Source organism: Castanea sativa, chromosome 12 (genome assembly GCF_040712315.1).
Source record: "Castanea sativa cultivar Marrone di Chiusa Pesio chromosome 12, ASM4071231v1".
NCBI classification, from domain to species: domain Eukaryota; kingdom Viridiplantae; phylum Streptophyta; class Magnoliopsida; order Fagales; family Fagaceae; genus Castanea; species Castanea sativa.
The window spans coordinates 3,517,560-3,530,295 of record NC_134024.1 but is presented as its reverse complement, the minus strand read 5'-3'; the positions used below and the strand labels follow the sequence as shown (position 1 = coordinate 3,530,295).

Here is a 12,736-nt window from a genome sequence, read left to right as displayed (position 1 = left end):
TATTGATGGATTTTTCGGGGAGTCCCTCCTCAAAGATAACATATAGAAACATACCATTAGTGATAAGGAATTTCAATTAGTTGAATTGTGAATGCATAGAAGTAGATGACAAAAATTTAAATGCTCCTAAATGCATTTACTATGAACATGAAGCATGTAGCCAAATTTTATTAGTGCACATTTGCATAACATTCCTTTTTGAGTGTGTGTGATTTCAACCAGGATTCTATAACAAATATAATAAAACAACATAATTACCTGGTAGAAGTATAACCGACTAGAGAGAGCGCCCACATCGATAAGCCAAGTCCTAGATATCCATGCACATTCCATTCAGGATGTGGCAGATATGGAGGCTGCTGAGCAGCTCATTATTATTGAGAACAAAAATCAACGGAAAGTATAATGTTTTTAATAATTTATGGACCATAACAAAAATTAATAGTTTATAAAAACGAAAAAGTAAAATTTCATGCAAACTTTAATAACGAGAACAACGCTGTTACTTTGTGCTGGTCTTTGTTTTTAATTTTTTTTTTTTATTCTTTGATCCGTTGGTTTTTTGTTGGTCAAGAACAAGAAGCTCTTTTCTATATTATTACCTTTTACCTGTCTTATCTGAATTTCAACAACCTTACGTCTATAAGGCTCTCTCTCTCTCTCTCTCTCTCTCTCTCTCTCTCTCTCTCTATATATATATATATATATATATATATATATGTATGTATGTATATATATGTCTCCCTGATTTAAGATGACACTTGTCAATACGAGCCAGCCCCTACCATCCATCATGAAGTCTCTTTGTCTTGATCTTGGTAATTAATTACCAATCTAAAGCCCCGTCTGTTTGAAGTGAAAATAGGGAAGATGAAAAACTAAGGGAGGAAAATAGGTATTTTTCACTGTTCGTTTGGAAAGAAAAGAAAATGAGGATGGAAAACCAGGAGGAAAATTTTTCTCTCAGGCCCACAAAAATTTTCCTCCCAAATTGGGAGGAAAATGGCGGGGAGAGAACATTAGGATGGGGGCTTTTACTAAAAAGCCTCCAACCTACCTGACGTGTTTTTTTTTTTTTTTTCAACATTACTGAGAACTTTTTTTTTTTTTTTTCTTTTCTTTTTTTTTTCAACGTTACTGTCTGAAAGTTTTTTTTTTTTCAACATCTAAACGTTTTTTTTTTCAACATTTGAACTTTTTTTTTCAACATCTTACATATTATGTAATAAGGGTATAATAGTCAATTTATATAAATTACATTTTCCATCCTCCCACTTTTCCACCCCTCCAACCGAACATACAAGAGAGAAAACTAAATACTTTCCATCCTCTCACAATTTTCCATCCTCCCACTTTTCCACTCCTTCAACCGAACAGACCCTAAGCTCACATGCCCATGGAGAGGTTGTGGATTATCTTTGTAAAGGACAGAGAGTGAAGAAAGAGCTTCGTTACCATTCCACTTTCAAAGAAATCTTTTTGTTTTTCATCGTGTATTCTTAAATCTTTCAACCAGAGACTAATCATTGTTCACGACGGGTGGGCCCTAATAGGGTAAATCGCTAGCCCAGAGAGTTTTTTTAAAGTGCAAGTACCCGGACTCGAATTGGGGAGCACACCCAGTTAAACTTGAGACAAGCACTTTGAGACCAAGTGCCCAACCATTTGGCCAACCCACCTGGGTTGATAAGGCTCTATATTCATAATCATATGTTTCTTGGTGCTTATATCAACAAAAATTGGTGCTCCATCCACATCATTGGAGTCCATTGTACATATATATATATATATATATATATATATATATATATATATATATATATATATATATATATATATATAATGAGATTTATTTTTCGTTTTCATAAATAATAATACTTAACTAAATATTTTTTTTAGTTGCCTTTCTTGAGCAAAATAAAAAAATCCGGCTAGGGACACAATGTTACATATATTCACCACAACCCCATCGTGACACAAATGAAAGAGAGTGTGGATCCCATAAATAAAATGTGGAAAATGGGTAGTAAATCTGTGTCCACGTACTACATAATAAAACCTAAAAAGAGTTATCTTATCATAATAGTTGTGAAAAAAAATTGTGGTCTTAATTAAGACCACAATTTTTTTTGTCACTTTTATATAAGTCGACCAATTTTTCTTGAGAGATGCTACGACCACAACATTTTTATAATATTTTCACAATAAATCACAAGTGGTTAGTTCTTATTAGTTCAAATTTGAACCTAATACAAAGATTACAGGCCCGTTTAGTTTAAAATTTATCCTTACTCAATTTTCATCACTCATCACTTAAAATACCTCAATTTTCCAAACCCACTGTTTGTCACCTTAACTCATACCAGTTTTCCACTTTCAAAACCATGGGACCCACACACACTGACATAACCCAATGTTGCTACTGTTACTACCCGCGTCTTTAACCAAAAAAAAAAATCTTCCTCCCTTACTTCTCCCATCCTCTCACCTTTCATTTCTCTGACTCTGCCTCTTTTCTACCAAATTTTTTTGTCTATCTCTCTTTCTCTGTCTCTCCCCTCTTCAATCTATATTTGATTTTTTTTCTCTTCTTTGTTTCTTTCTTAGCTATTTTTGGTTGGTTTGAATCGGTGGTTATTGGGTTTAAAATGGTGGGTTGTTTCAGTGGTTGCTAGGTTCGGATTGGTGATGGTGGGTTGATCGGGTTTTTGGGGTTGGGTTACGGCGGAGATCGGTTGGTGTTTCGGTGGTGTGGATCGGGTTATGGGTCATGGCGTGGCTTGAATTGGTTGGGGTTAAGTTACGGTGGAGATTGGGTTTGAGATTGGGTTCAAATTAACTGTCAAGAGATTGGTTTAGTTTCTACGGCAAATACAGGCAACATCAACATCATAGCCTAATTTTTTAGTGAGAGAGTTGTCTTATGCCTTGGCACATATGAAGACTTTGCCGTCTCCACGCGGCAAGGATGCGCATTCTCACTAGTCAACCCAGGTTCGATCCATAGTCATAGATTTTTTTTAATTAATTTTTTCTCTCCTTATTACCAAAACTACGCCGTTTTGGGTTTGCTTTATAACTCCAACCCTATTTTTCAGCACTTGTCTCTCACTTCAACAACAACCGTTCTCACCTTTCCTTCTCCAGTCATTCTCTTCCTCCCCATCCCTCTCCAGTCATTTGTTCTGAAACTCTCTTTGTAGATTTTCCACAAACAAGCTTGTTAGTAAGTTTCCAATGGCTTCCACTAGCTCTGAAAGACCCTCTTCATCATGTTCAATATCTAGACTGCATTACGATGTTTTTATCAGTTTTCGGGGTGAAGACACCCGCTATGACTTTACAAACCATTTATATACGGCATTGTTAGGGGCAGGCATTTTTGCATTTAGAGACGGTGAAAATCTCCAACGAGGAGAAACCATTGATTCAGAGCTCACAAAGGCAATAGAAGGGTTCCAGTATGCAATCGTTGTTTTATCAGAAAATTATGTTAGTTCCAAGTAGTGTTTGGATGAACTTGTCAAAATTGTTGAATGCATAACTTACAGGGGACAAATAGTGTTGCCGGTCTTTTACCATGTAGATCCCTCTGATGTACGCAACCACACTGGGCCATTTGCAATTAATATTGCTCATGGACCCAGCGTCAACGATGAGAGGATACAGAAGTGGAGGGATGCCTTGAGACTAGTGGGCCATTTAGCCGGATGGCATCTAAACCAAAGGTAACATCTTACTTTGCTTTAACGTGTGAGAAAGTAACATATATGTTGGATTCTTAATTAAAATTTTTTTTCTTCAGATTTTTAACATCGTAAAATTTTGTTTAGATACTATATATTGTGAAAGTAACATAGTGTGTACTCTTTCCTTCACCTCCCCAATCAAGACCATAATTTGTCTCTCACAATATATATATATATATATATATATATTTTTTTTTTTTTTTTTCTAGTTTGTATATATAAACTGCTATCATTCCTCAAATTTTGGGACCTTCTCATAATACACATCTTTAGAGCTGACCCTGACTTGTAGGCTCACATGCTTTGGTGAGAGACTGACTTGTAGACACTATAGCTTAGAGATTTCGTTGGCTGCTATCAATTTTATTTTATTTTTTAAAAAGAACCCTTATAAATTTAGCTAACAATCAATGTGTTGATACTTGGTATTACATTAATAACATAATAATAAATGAATAGAAATTACTAAAACTACGATTTTCAATTTTAATTCTAAAAAATCTATACATTGAGATTTTAATTAATGTGTTTGGTATTACATTAACAAAATAATAAACACATTTTCTAGTTTTGCATTTAAAAGTTGGTGCATGAGATTTATATGGTAAAAATTGTAGTAATTAATCTAGCATCATTTTGAGGATTTTTTTTTTGTCTTCTCTGCAGTTCTGAATCAAACGTCATCCAGGAAATTGTTAATTAACGAGTAAATCTTTTCATGGAGACAACTTCCTAAATATTTCCAGAGATCTTGTTGGAATGGAATCCAGTGGGAAGGAAATGATGGATTTAGTAAATAAAAGGTTGAAAGATGTTCTCTTTATTGGGATTTGGGGGGTTGGTGGGGTGGGAAAGACAACTTTGGCGGAAATTATTTATTGCAAAATTTCTCAAGGTTTTTATGACAAAAGCTTTATTTATTTTAAGCATGATACAGAAACTGGAAATCTAGTTTCTTATCAAAATGAAGTTCTTAAGCACATTTTCAAAAGAGAATTCGATATAACATGTATTTATAAGGGAAAGCAGATTATAAAGAAAATGCTCTGTGGTAGAAAGGTTCTTATTGCTCTTGATAATGTGTCTGAAAAAGGCCAACTAGATGCAATTGTGGGGAGCCATGATTGGTTTGGTCAAGGGAGTATAATCATTATAACAAGTGAAGACAAACAGTTGTTGGTTACACATGATGTGGATGATATATATGAGGTAAAGCCACTAGATAATTCTAAAGCGTTGGAGCTCTTTAGTTGGAATGCCTTTAAGCAAGCCCATCCTGAAAATGATTTTGTGGATTTGTCAAATGATTTTGTGAAGCATGCTCAAGGCCTTTCTTTAGCTCTTGAATGTTTTGGTTCCTTCTTGCATAACAAAGAAATAGATGTATGGAAAAGTTACTTGTGTGAACTAGAGGAAAATTCTGAAGGAGAAATTTTGACTAAACTTGAAATTATTTATAAGAGAATATTGGACAGGAATGTGAAAGAATTATTTTTGGACATTGCATTTTTCTTCAAGGGAATGGACAAAAATCGAGTTGCAAATATTCTAAATGATCCTAGTTATCTTGCAAACCTAGCATTTCTACCGAACAATTCTCTCATTACTATTTTTCAAGGAAAATTATAGATGCATGATTTGCTACAAGCAATGGGTAGGGCAATGGTTCGTCATGAAGCACTACACAAGCCTGGAAGACGAAGTAGGTTGTGGAAGTATGAGGATATCTTTCTATTTTGAGGAATAATACTGTAAGTGCATTAATATATATACACATAAGCTTAGGGAAGCATACATTTCTATAATTTTCCAAATTTCCTACACTAATTTCGTTTTTGATGGTAACTAGGGAACAAAATATGTTAAAGGCCTGATGCTAAACTCCCCTCCATGTAAAGAAGACTTGAATGCCAATGCCTTCTCAAAGATGAAAAAACTAGAGTTGATTAAGATCTGCAGTGCAGTCCGTTTTTGGGGCCTTAATGATCTTTCTAATCAATTACGAATGATGGAATGGCATGATTATCCATTGAAATCCATGCCAATAAGTTTTCAACCATACAATCTTGTTGAACTTACTATGCCTAATAACCAGATTGAGCAACTACCAGAAGGATTTAATGTAAGATTGTTACTAATGCGATTTTATTATTATTATTATTATTATTATTAAAACTACTACTGTAAATTAGACTAAGTTATTATATTCTCAATTATTCGTATTTATTTTTTGTTTTATCACAGAATTTGAACCTGCTAAGAGTTATGGACCTTAGTTACTCTCAAAACTTAATCAAGACTCTTGATTTCAGTGGATTTCAAAATCTTAGGAGTTTGACTTTTCAAGGTTGTACAAGACTGTATAATGTTCATCTATCAGTTGGAGCTCTCAAAAATCTTACTTTGTTAAAATTTAAAAGATTGTGAAAGTCTTAAGAACCTTCCACACGAGATCAAATTAGAATCCCTTGAAGTCCTCATTCTATCAGGCTGTTCAAGACTCAAGACGCTTCCAGATATTTGAGAAAATATGACACACTTGTCAAAGCTTTATTTGGACAGGACTGCCATAAAAGAACTACCATCATCAATCAAACATCTAGCTGGCCTGACCATATTGAATCTTAAAGATTGCAAGTATCTCTCGAGTTTTCCTAATGCCATTTGTGCTTTGACATCTCTTGAAATCCTTACTCTGTCTGGATGTAGGGTTCAACCACCAAAATCATGCCATTTACCCGGGCTCTCCCTTGCTTTATGGACATACAGATTTTTCCATGCTCAACGTCCTGAACCAGAGCCCGCCAACCTGCTGTTACCCGAGTTATTCACAGGATTAAGGTCTTTAAAATCTCTTGATCTAAGTGATTGCAATCTATCAGATGGAGCACTCCCTGATCTTAGTTGCTTATCCTCACTGCAGTCTCTGAATCTGAGCAAAAACAATTTCACACGATTGCCTGATGCCATTTCACAACTTTCTATGCTTAAACTTCTTTGCTTGGATAATTGTGGCAAGCTTCAATCGTTGTCATGTCTTTCATCAAGTACGAAGTATGTAATGGCACGAGGATGTGCTTCATTGGAAAATTATTCAAATAACTCTGTTGTCTGGACTTCGGGTGAAGCAGGATTGACTTTTATTAATTGCCTTTGCTTTCTTGAGGATGAAGAAGGCAAAATCACCGAGGGTTTTTTGCTGGACAGTTTGCTCGAGAATGGAGGCAAAATAACTGAGAATTCTTTGCCAGATATACACTTCCAGCCATTGTGGCAAAGTTACATGGAGGTTTTTCTCTCACAAACATGCATGCATTCAAAGCATCTTCTTACTTCTTTTTTTTTTTTTTTTTTTGAATTTGAACATCTTTTTACTTTTGCATTAATATTTTACAGGATCATATCCGTGAAAGTGAAGAATTTTATAGCGTGTTAAATCAAATTCAAATTCCAACGTGGTTCGACTATCAGAATCGTGGGTCCTATGTTTCAATCCCGCTACATCAGTATGATTCTAATTGGACAGGAATTGCCCTATGTGTTGATATTAAAGTCCAAAAAAATTTGAGCGAGGTTTCTCCTGGTGATCCTACAGATTTTCATGAGTTTTATTTGGAAATGCACGGTGGTCTTGAAGATTTTCCACGAAACTATAAGTTCCCTAGACACAAAATTCATGTTGGCTCATTTGGAATTTGGCTATATATTTCGCATGCGAAGTTAGGAGTACTATTACATGGATGTGATGATATTAGGCCATTCATTAAAACCAACAGCCCAGATATTGAGATTAAAGGGTGTGGTGCACGTATACTCCATGAGCGAGATTTGGTACAATTTGTACAAATCTTAAGCCAACAAATTTTTGGGAATGGGAGATTTTTGGCGGGCTCATGAGGCTCCCCTCTCACAACAAGAATGAGCTGCCCCGGCCTCTCTCTGATGACCTCAGTAGAAATCGTGAAGTTTTCGTGAAATATCATATGGGCAAGCCCAAAACCGTGATGACGAGGTGGAATCCGGTTCAATCCAATGCTATTGTAGGTGCCTGCAATTCATCTCTAAACACCATATTTTTGTCACTTTTTTCTGTCACGGTATACAACTTTTTGGTGTCTATTTTTTTTAAAGGGTCTAAAATGTTTTCACACAATAATCACAATTAAATTTTTTTTTTTAATCTTTAAACGATAGGATCAAATAAGGAAAATAATGTTTCAAAGTTTTTCCTTTTTGTTATTAAAAGGAAAAACTATATGTACCTGGGGAAAGGAGGATTTGAACTCTAGAGATATTTGAAAGTGCAATATGTAATTTTAGATAAGAAGAATGACCTAATCTTATTTTTTTCTGATAAAAATAAATAAATAAATAAATCTGTAGCTGATTTAAGACTTAGTTTGTTAGCATCTCCTTTTGAACTTCTGTTTGCAGGAGCTTTCCCCAAACTTTTATTAATTAAGCGTATTTCTAAACCATGAATGTGCAATCATTTCCTCACTTTTGTATTTAAAACGATGGCTAGTGAGTGGAACCAAGAAGTAAAAAGATTCTCTCTTTACTTTTTTGATGAAAAATTTGGAACTTTATTAAGAAAAAGATAAATTCATTACATCATGATAACCTATGATGAATTCGTAACTTTTTTGTTTTATTCTCTTATTTTCGTCTATTTGTTGGGAATCCCAAATTTGATGACCTATGATGTTAGATACTTAAGTGTGTTGGATGTTAGATACTCAATCAGCTATGGTTCTTGACATTACATCATGGCTATCGGAATCATGTTTATTTATTTCTTTCTTTTTCTATTATGGTGTGTACTTACTTCTCTGCTAACAAAAAAAGTGTGTAATTACTTCTGTTCTTTTTAGACTTTGCTTTTTTTTCCCCAAGTACCTTATTTTAATGTACACACATGGCTCTCCAGATGCAACAAAAATTTTCAAAGGGATTGACAATCAATAAGGCAGAAAAAATCTCTCCCCAAAAAAAAAAAAAAAAAAAAAAAAACAAAGAAAGAAAAATAACAAAAATAAACCTAGGAATCAGTAGATGACACAAGAATCACGTATAAGAGAACTAATTTTTATCATAAAGTATATGATATGAAAAAATTTGGTGTTTTTTTATAGTAAATCTCCATATATCCCTCCTCAAAAAAAAAAAAAAAAAATCCATATATCATATAGTATATTTAAGACACCGACATATGAACAATATATTTAGTAGCTTTAGCACGGTCCTATGGTTTATACTTTGCTTCCCTTCTAAGTCAATATTTAAAAAGATTCTCCCCCAAAAAAAAAAAACTAATTTTTAGCATACAGTATATGATATGAGAACATTTTGTGTTTTTTATTTATTTTTTTATAGTAAGTCACCATTTATCATATAGAATATTTGAGGCACCAACATATGAACAATATATTTAGTAGCTTTAACATGGTCCTATGTTTATTTCCTGCTTCTCTTCTAAGTCAATATTTACTCCCAAAAAAGAAGAAGAAAAAGAAGAAAGAAAGTCATTATTTAAAAAAAAAATGAAGTCAATGTGCTCAAACTTGGAAACTTCCAGGTTCGTGGCATGAAATTATATGCGCAATTGCAGATAGAAGTGTAAATCTATCACTTCAGAGTTTAGTCTTTTATTCTAAAAAAAAAAAAAAAAAAAACTTTAGCATCTTCTTAAGGTATATACTTTATACCTTCCTTCTAAGTCTACTCAAAAACACAAAGAAGTCAATGCGTTCAAACTGGGAAACTTCCAGGTTCGTGGCATGAAACTTTTATTCCAAAAAAAAAAAAAAAAAAAACTTTAGCATCTTCTTAAGGTTTATACTTTATTCCTTCTAAGTCTCTACTCAAAAACACAAAGAAGTAAATGTGTTCAAACTGGGAAACTTCCAGGTTCGTGGCATGAAACTTGTATTCCAAAAAAAAAGAAAAAAAGAAAAAGAACAACTTTAGCATCTTCTTACGTGATATTTGGTATAAGATAATGTTTTAAGATTTTCATGTTTGGTTGTAAATCACACTAAATAATCAGATGCCAAGGGAATTTGGATTCCTCCCTTAAACCCCCTCTAAGTAGGAATGTGAATTCCTTTTAAAACAAGTGGAAATCCAGATTCTCAAATTTTAAGAAAATCGTTTTTTTTTTATAAATTGACAATTTTAATCATTTTTCATATCATATAAGCAATTAAGATAAAATATAAAGCAAATTATTAAGGATTAAACTCTTTTAAAAATTATTATTAAGAATAAAAGCATTTGAGAATTTAAATAGTTATTTTTGTATTGTACTTGTTATTTTGAAATGTTAGACTATAATTTTAACGAATTTATCATAATTAATAGTTTATGTTTGATTTTTCATTATTTATTTAGTGGAAGATTTTTTTTTTTTTTTAAAAAGACTTGGTAGTTAACATTAAAATCTAAGAATAGAATAGAAAAAATAAATAATTCATTTAAAATTCCTAAGAATAAACAAAAAATTATCATCTCACATCCCTTAAGAATTTTAAGAGATTCCCAATAAAACCAAACTAAAAATAGCTACATTCCTAAGAATCTGAATGCAAAGAGTAATGTGGATTCTTCCATACCAACACTACAAAAAAGATAGCTATTTGCGACAAAACTTTTTCGACGATTACAAAAAGCCATTGTAAAAACTAGCTTTTTCGACGGCAAGTCTCTTCCATCGACAATGACTCGTCAAATATCAACACATTTGTGATGGCAAAATGAGTCTGTCGTAGATGCCTATTATTTTTGTCGAAAATGTGATTTTTTTTGGAGGGAAATGTTCCCGCCTTACTTTTTACGACGGTATAAAAATGTTTGTCGCTAGTAAGGTATTATTTATGATGACTAAACAAAAAACCGTCGGAACTATTAACACTTGTGATGGCTTTGGTACATCGAAAATACAAAATATATATTTTTTATGGTGTTAGTATTTGTGACAAACAATCTTCCATCATAAATATAAAAGAGAGTATTATTTACGACGACAGAATAAACACCGTCAGCACTATTAACACTTGTGACGGCCTTTGTGCATCGAAAATACAAAAAATATATTTTTTATGGTGTTATTATTTGTGACAAACATGATTCCATCGTAAATATAAAAAAAAAATGTATTAGTGACAGACATGAAGCCATTGAAAATGCTAAATTATTTTGGAGGGAAAATTCCCCCCTTACTTTTCACATTTGTGACGCACATTTATTCATCGCAATTTTTTTTTTAATTGAGATTGTATTTATGACGCAATTTTTTTTTTTTAATTGAGATTGTATTTATGACAAACATGCTAACTGTCATAAATAGTTAATTTGCTTTGAAAGAAAGAAGGTATACTTTATAATTTGGCAGCAAATTTATTTTTCTTTACCGCGACCCCCTCCCTCCTACACCCACCCCTCTCAAAATTTTGAATTTGGCAGCAAAAAATTTAAAATTCAAATCATCACCAAAAAAAAAATTATACTTTAAAATTTTATAATTGACCCTTATAAATTTGTCGAAAAAAAAATTCAAAAAATAAAATAAAGTTGGTACAACAATGGGAACAAACCCATCTTCTCAACAAAAAAAAAAAAAAAAAAAAAAGGTAAAGTTAAAAAGCCCAAAAATATAGGAAATTCCTTTTAGGTAAACATATCCCTAATTACCAAAAAAAAAAAAAAAAAGCCCAAACCTTTCTTCCTCAACAAATCCCTAATTCTCAGTACAAAAACCAAAAACTAGAAAAATAAAAAACACAACGTTGTCTTACAATTACTCCCTTGTGTCGTTAGTATCTTTGCTTATCTCTACATCATCGTTCTCCATACTTGCTGAAATCCAATTACGTTGTTGAGCCACTGGTATATATCACTTACTCTCTCTCACTCTCTTTGTTTGCACTTTAGTTTTTTGTACAGTTTTAAGTTATACTGCACTGCACGAATTAAATGAATCCACTGAGTAAATATACAGTGATGGTTGGGTGTTGAGTCAAAAAGCTAACAAATGAATGGCTGAAATTTTTTTTATTAAAAAAAATATTTGAATGAATGATTGGTGCTTGTGTATTGATTTGGTGGATATATAATAATATAATATTAGTTAGTGTACCGTTTGAACCATTCTTTGTCTGTGAAACTGCAGGGAGACTTGATGAATATATAGTACTATTGACCACTTTTCAATAAGTATTTGTTGAAGTTTTAATAATAGTATTTGTGTTGTGGATATATAATAATATATGTGCACCATTAAAAGTAAATTTAGCCTTCTTTTTTTTTTTTTTGCGCTAAACTTTAGCAATTTGTTAAGAAAATTTTGCAGCTTCTCTCTATGCTTAAAGCACAAAGTATAGAAAAAGATTAAGGGGGTGTTTGGTAGAATAGTTTGAAAAATGTTGTTTGTAGTTTTTTTAAAAAAATGTGGATGAAAAAGTGTGTAAAAATATGCGTGATGTTGTTTAAAATGTAAAAATGTGAGTTTGAAATGGGTACCAAACAGGCCCTAAAGTACTGAACATAGAAAAATATGCAGTAATAATGCTGAAGTAGGGGACTTGATGAAAAAGAAAAACTCTTTTGCACTTGGGCTTTGAGTTCTGACATGCCACCATGAAAAAGAAAAAAAAAAAAAAAAAGAAATAATTCTTGTTTTTCCCGTAAGGCCATGTGCCTACTGTAATTGGACTTATCACCTTAAAAGATCATAATGGTGGCAGGTGATAAGGGAAAAAAAATGGTATCTATAGAAGCTTTAGGTGATTTGATTTAGATAATATATATTGTCATGTGTCTAGTTTTTGTCCTTATCTCAAAAGTGATGGCAGGTGGCAAAAAGTAAAGTGTGTGTGTGGGTATATATATATATATGTTTTGAATATGTGGATTTTTTGTGTGAGTTAATAATGAAGAAATTATTTGTTTCTTTTAGCAGTCTCTCTTTTGATCGGGTACTGTTATTA

The 12,736-nt window shown here is 32.6% G+C and overlaps 1 protein-coding gene across 1 annotated transcript; it reads left to right on the top strand.

Annotated features, from left to right (window-relative positions):
* Nucleotides 1–3,237: 3,237 nt before the first annotated feature.
* Nucleotides 3,238–5,378, top strand: LOC142619515 (disease resistance protein Roq1-like). Its single transcript, XM_075792640.1, has 3 exons — nt 3,238–3,461; nt 3,552–3,728; nt 4,496–5,378. Exons 1-3 carry the CDS (start codon nt 3,238–3,240, stop codon nt 5,376–5,378), a joined length of 1,284 nt encoding a protein of 427 aa, XP_075648755.1.
* Nucleotides 5,379–12,736: the final 7,358 nt, after the last annotated feature.